The sequence below is a fragment of the Chrysemys picta genome, chromosome 4, assembly GCF_011386835.1.
Source record: "Chrysemys picta bellii isolate R12L10 chromosome 4, ASM1138683v2, whole genome shotgun sequence".
Classification (NCBI taxonomy): domain Eukaryota; kingdom Metazoa; phylum Chordata; order Testudines; family Emydidae; genus Chrysemys; species Chrysemys picta.
The window spans coordinates 82323558-82329854 of NC_088794.1; the positions used below are offsets into that span (position 1 = coordinate 82323558).

General features: G+C 50.2%; 1 protein-coding gene across 2 annotated transcripts; it reads left to right on the forward strand.

Moving 5' to 3' along the window:
- The first annotated feature begins 1402 nt into the window (after positions 1 to 1402).
- Positions 1403 to 5846, forward strand: SLC35C1 (solute carrier family 35 member C1). Of its 2 annotated transcripts, XM_005302231.4 has the most exons (3): positions 1403 to 1538; positions 1922 to 2463; positions 3196 to 5846. In XM_005302231.4, the coding sequence occupies exons 2-3, from the start codon at positions 1953 to 1955 to the stop codon at positions 3753 to 3755; spliced, it is 1071 nt and encodes a 356-aa protein (XP_005302288.1). In that variant the 5' UTR covers positions 1403 to 1538; positions 1922 to 1952; the 3' UTR covers positions 3756 to 5846. The 2 variants fall into 2 exon arrangements, with proteins under 2 accessions (XP_005302288.1, XP_005302289.1); XM_005302232.5 differs by lacking the exon at positions 1403 to 1538 and having other exon boundaries at positions 1681 to 2463; positions 3196 to 3950.
- The last annotated feature ends 451 nt before the right edge of the window (positions 5847 to 6297 follow it).

Sequence of the window (6297 nt, forward strand, 5' to 3'; positions counted from 1 at the left end):
TAGCCATTGATGGACCTATCCTCCATGAACTTATCTAGGTTTTTTTTGAACTCTGTTATACTTTTGGCCATCACAAGGCAATGAGTTCCATAGGTTAATTGTGCACTGTGTAAAGAAGTACTTTCTCTTCTATGTATTAAACCTGCTGCCTATTAATTTCATTAGGTGACCACTGCTTTTTGTATTGTGGGAAAGGGTAATCTCGCCATTCACTTGTTCCACACCATTCATGATTTTATAGAGCTCTATCATATTCCCCCCTTCATCATCTCTTTTCTAAAGTAAAAAGCCCTAATCTTTTTAGTCTTTGCATATGAAAGCCATTCCATACTCTTGATGAGCTTTGTTGCCCTTCTCTGAACCTCTTCCAGTTCCGCTATACGGGGGTGGACAAACTTTTTGGCCCGAGGGCCACATCGGAATAGAATTGTATGGTGGGCCATGAATGCTCACAAAATTGGGGTTGGGGGTGTGTGAGGGGGGTGCAGGCTCTGGGGTGGGGCTGGGGATGAGTTTAGAGTGTAGGAGGATGCTCTGGGATGGGACCAAGGGGTTCGGAGGGTGGGAGGGGGATCAGGGCTGGGGCAGGGGTGTGGAAAGGGGTGCAGGTTCCGGCTGGGGTGTGGACTCTGGGGTGGGGCTGGGGATAAGGAGTCTGGGGTGCAGGAGGGTGCTCCGGGCTGGGATTGAGGGGTTTGGAGAGTGGGAGTGGGATCAGGGCTGGGGCAGGGGGTTGGAGCATGGGGAGAGGCTCAGGGGTTGCAGGCTCTGAGTGGCGCTTATCTCAAGCAGCTCCCGGAAGCAGTGGCATGCCCCATCTGGAGCGCTGGAGCAGGGCCGAGCCACATGGTGCGGCCCTAACCCAGTGGTACCCCAGCTGGAGTGCCGGAGCAGGGGCCGGCTTAAAACGGTTCGCGGGCCGGTAGTTTGCCCAGCCCTGCGCTATACCCTTTTTGAGACGGGGCAAGCAGAACTGGTCACAGTACAGTGTGATTGCACCGATGGATTTTTGTAGTGGGATCGTGATATTTTCTGTCTTACTTTCTATCCCTTTCCTAATGGTCCCTAAACATTAGCCAGATTGTGCTCAGAAATTTTTTATTATTTTAGTGGAAACGTTCTTGTTTGGGTTTAAAGGTCACGCTCAAGATTGGCCCAAAATTAAGGGGTTGTATAAATGGGCTTCAGCAAGACAGGAACGATCACAGGCACTTTGGCTGGAAAAAATCCCGCTGGAAATGGCTTTCCTTGCCCTTGCCGTGTTTGCGACCCACACGTTAGTGTGGCCTTGGGCAGGTGCATGAGACCCTGAGAGGGAGCCTGGCTGCTCTTGTTGTAGGTGTCCCCAAGGGAGGGAGGAGGCGGGCAGCAGCGATGAGGCAGGCGAACAGGAGTTTGACACCTAATCTCCGGGAGGCGTGAATAAAGGGCCCCAGGCTAGCAGGCGGGGCTGCGGGTGCAGGATCAGGAAGCGACAGCGCTCCGGAAAGCCAGGTAGCAGAAGCAGCAGGAGGAGGAGCCCCCTGCACAGGAGGAAGGTGAGCGACAGATCGGAGTGCGGGGGGCTCCGGGACCGGGAGCCCGGGAAGGGCGGTGGGTGTCTGAGATAGGGACCTGGCTCTGGCAGGACACGTCCCCTTTAAGCCATTACCAAGGCGCTGCGTCTGTGTGGGCGGAGCTGAGCGCTGGGGTGGGTGAGGAAGTGAGTGCGGCGGCTCCAGCCGGGTCCCTGGCTCCAGCCTCCGGCTGTGCGACCTCGCGCTGCACGGGGTGTCCCCGCTGCGCTGCAGTGCACAGGGGCGCACTCGGTCCCCGCAGCGCACAGGGGCCGCCCGTCTTCGAGCCGGGATCCCGTGCTGCCTGCCTGACCCCAACTCGCTGCTTCTCTGCTTCCCCCCCTCTGCACCTCTGTCATGAACAGGACGCAGCTGAAGCGCTCTGGAATCCTCAGGATGGCTCTGAGCGGCTCCTCTGACCCCCTGCTGCAGCAGGAGGAGGGTGACAGCGGCAGCAGGGAAACCCCCTTCCTGTTGAAGGCTATCCAGATCGCCTTGGTAGTCTCTCTCTACTGGTTCATCTCCATCACCATGGTCTTCCTCAACAAGTACCTCTTGGACAGCCCCTCGCTGCGCCTCGACACCCCGCTCTTTGTCACTTTCTATCAGTGTGCTGTCACCGTCATCTTCTGCAAGGCCCTCAGCCTGCTGGCCTCCTGCTGCCCACTGGGCTACCTGGACTTCCCCTCCATCCGCATGGACCTCAAGGTGTCCCGCAGCATTCTGCCCCTCTCTGTGGTCTTCATCAGCATGATCACCTTCAACAACCTGTGTCTCAAATACGTTGGCGTGGCCTTCTACAATGTGGGGCGTTCGCTCACCACTGTCTTCAATGTCCTGCTCTCCTACCTGCTCCTCAAGCAAACCACTTCCCTGTATGCCCTGATAGCCTGTGGGGTCATTATAGGTGAGTAGAGCCTGTTGAGTCTGGCTATACCTGTGTGTCCAGTTTAATGTCTTGCAACAGCTCAAAAGTGGATGAACTTCAAAGGAAAAATAGTTGAGCTTATACCTTTCCTCCTCCCCCTTTCTACCCCTCTACCCCCCAATTTATGGAGGAGAAAAAGACCCTGGGAGGTTTTTGGAAATGTTTGTTTTGTTTTTGTTTGTCTAGTAAAGTATGCCAACCCTTTTTCTTTTTTTACTTTAGACATTTGGTTCCTCTCTAGGCTGGAAAGACTCTCTAGTAACTGGAAAAGTAGAGAAATAATGACAACCCTGGAGCCAAGAGAGTGAAAGTTGAGCAACTGATAGAATTTTTAGTTAGACTGGTTTAGTTCTTAGGGAGCTTTCAGTTCTTAAGCATTAAAAAACCTCTATCTTATTCCAATGACTAAATAAACATTTTGTGAGACCTCATAATACGCATCCTCAAACAAAACCAGGGAAGACAAGATTTGACATTCCTGAGATTGTAAAGATTATAAAAACAAAACAAAAAAACCCAAAGAGGAGAACCTTAACCTTGGTGCTGCACTCCGGTCCTCTTCCTCCATATAAGGTGGACGGGAGAGTCAGTCACAGACGCATTTAAAAAGCAACTAACAATGGATTTTTTTTTAAGGGAGTGTGTACAGTGTTTGAATCTCTGGTGTCTCTAATTCCCTGTCAGTATGTCACTAATTCTGTATGGTTGCAGGTGGATTCTGGCTGGGCATAGACCAAGAGGGAGCAGAGGGCACTCTGTCATGGATTGGCATAATCTTTGGGATCCTGGCAAGTCTCTGTGTCTCACTCAATGCCATCTACACCAAGAAAGTGCTGCCTGCTGTGGATGGCAGCATCTGGCGCCTGACCTTCTATAACAATATGAATGCCTGTGTCCTATTCTTGCCCCTCATGCTGCTGCTCGGTGAGTTCCACACCCTCTACCACTTCGACAAACTGGGGAACCCTGGTTTCTGGGGCATGATGACCCTGGGAGGAGTGCTTGGCTTTGCAATCGGTTACGTGACGGGACTCCAAATCAAGTTCACCAGCCCACTCACCCACAATGTGTCTGGGACGGCTAAGGCCTGTGCCCAGACAGTGCTGGCTGTCTGCTACTATGAGGAGACCAAAAGCTTCCTGTGGTGGACAAGCAACATGATGGTTCTAGGAGGCTCCTTTGCCTACACATGGGTAAAAGGGCTGGAGATGAAGAAGGCACAGGAGGAATCCACTCCAAAAACAGGCGAGAAAAATGAGACTGGCGTCTAGGCCAGCTCCAGTCTGCACTTCTGCTGCTGTGCCTATGGAGTGGAGCTTCAGTGGGAAAGAAGCCAGGATCAGGAACCTTCAGGGCAGGAAAACATTGAATTATGCAGTGCATAGAAAGGAATGTCGAGAGTGAAGCCAAAGGCGTCCCGTATATACAGTGTGTTTACTAAAATTGTGATGGAGGGGAGAATATTACTTCCTGTGGATTTCACCATTTCTTGAATAGGAAAGGGCATTTGTTGATGGGACGAGGGTGTATTAGGGGGACCTTCTGTCAGTACTGGGGCTTTTTTAAACTGCTGCTACCGTTTAAACACTATATGGACACCCAACTGCTCCGCTGGTGATGGAGAGGGAAAAGGGCATGAGGTGTGTGTGTCTGGGGACAGATAATGGCTACTTCTAGATTAGCCACAAATTTAAGTGGTGAGATCTTGCACCTAAATGTAGGGGAGGGGCAGGTAGCCAGACTTTCCAGGCTACTCCTTCCTCCTATTATAAGTAAGGTTAAGATTTTGTCACAGTTATTTTTAGTAAAAGTCACAGACAGGTCATGAGTTTCTGTAAATTTGTGTTTACTGCCCGCGACCTGTCTGTGACTTTTACTAAAAATAATAGGCGGGTGGAGAGGGCTGACAGGGGGTGACTGAAGCCTGGGGAACGGGGGGGGAGAATGAGAGCCAGAGCACTTCTGCAGGGATGGGGGGCAGCACCCACCACCGGGGGGCTGTCCCCCCACACACACAGCAACTGAGGGCTGCGGGAGAGGGTGGGCACAGCAGCTGATAGCTCTGGCCCCACCACCCCGGGCTGAGGCAGAAAATGTCATAGAGGTCTCTGGAAGTCACGGAATCTGTGACTTCCGTGATCTCTGTGACATAACCTAGCCTTAATTATAAATGAAAATGGATGTCCTTCCTGTTCATACCCCATTGCAATATACACTTGGAAATCCCCTCACCAACAGTTCTGGGGCCTCTAAATTGCCTGTCCAAGGAGTCAGTATTTCTTGGTGTGGATCCTTCAAGGTTGTATGTTAACTCTGTTTTTCTCCCACACCCAAGGGGTTTGCTTGTCCAATAAATGACTAAAAGGATGGGACAGAATTTTTATCCCACTTCCAAAAGCTAGCAACATTCCTTGTGTTGGGCAGGGGGATGGTGCTGGCCCTTTCACATAATATTGCTCGGTCCTTACTGGGTACCTGGGACTTTGCCTTGGTGAAAGAGTAGCTGGTTCGCTCTCCTTGTGGGTTTCTGAACCATTTGCTGTTTTGAGTACCCCATAATAATGAATTGGGAAATTCAAGACATTTCTCATTAGCCTTCTGTATTAGGGGTAGAGTTGCCTTTCTGGCAATAATGCTCTTGTAATTAGGCCAGTTTCAGGGTGAATTGCTCTCTGCCCCAGATGGTTGCCTTACCTGGTGATCCTCACTAGAAGGGGTGCCCACTGCGTGAAAATTGACACTTTAGCAAGGAAAATGCCATAATTCAGCTGCACCAAGAACTTACTGGGAAGTTGCAACTCTTTTACCAAGAAATCCCAGATCGGGGTGAATGCAGTTGGGCTGAATCCATATCCAGACTCCCACTTAAGAGTCTGATTAGCACAGAAACCTCTGTGCCCTACTCTGTCTCATTCAAGTGCCATTGTGGCTACAGAAGAGCTACCTTTTTCTCGTCTTGATTCACAGACATCGATTTTTCCTCTCTAGTAAATATCTAACCTCTGAGCTCCTTCACCTTCCAAGGATTACTAAAGTGGGGTATGGCGGGAGCTGGTGTGATCTATCCCACAGTGCACTAACAAGTCCCAAAGAGTACCAGGCCATTATTATGAAAGCAGTAGGACATTTTTTCTCTCTCTTTCCTCCACTCCCACTCTTGCTGGGTGAACTGTTCCTGATTCCAGGAGCCTAAACCTCACTGGAGTTCTGAATCATATTTGCCTCATTGAAGGCCACTTTTTTTGGTAAGGGGATGGATTTTTTTCCATGGTCTCTGTTAATTTTTCTACTGGGATAAATTTTAGGTTGCAAACACCGACCTGTGATTGTCAAATTTGTTTAATAAAAGTGTGGATTGGAACCTTGGGGACTATTTTGGTCTGCAAAGCTGGCGAAGTGTGCAAGATGAATAGTGGTTTCTGCAGTGCTCCTAGCACACAGGGAGACCCTAAATTCCTTCTACTTGCTTCAGCATGGTAGCAGTCCTGGCCTTTCACTATTGCCTATCACTGAACCTGACACTGAATTGTCATTGTAACCTCTCCCCTCAGAGCTGATGGCCTGTAATCACTTTCTGAGAGCCATAGTTTCATGTTTGTTAAATGATGTAGTCTGGCATTTCTGATATTTTCAGTACTGAGCTCAGATGTGGCTGCATGAAGGACGTTACCCTTCTCCCTCCATGCCTATTTGCTGCTGTGTGTATGGATAGGACTAACTCCTGTGTTCTGCTGGCCTGAAGGAACTGTTCTGGTAGTTTATGGTCTCAAGCAACCAGCACCATGTCACCAAACAGATGATTCTGGGTGCTCC

Bases quoted from the DNA above. Each gene is read 5' to 3' on its own strand.
- SLC35C1 (XM_005302232.5), top strand. From the start codon at position 1,914: ATGAACAGGACGCAGCTGAAGCGCTCTGGAATCCTCAGGATGGCTCTG. The intron at 2,464-3,195 runs GTGAGTAGAGCC...GTATGGTTGCAG, and splicing joins AGCCTGTGGGGTCATTATAG to GTGGATTCTGGCTGGGCATA.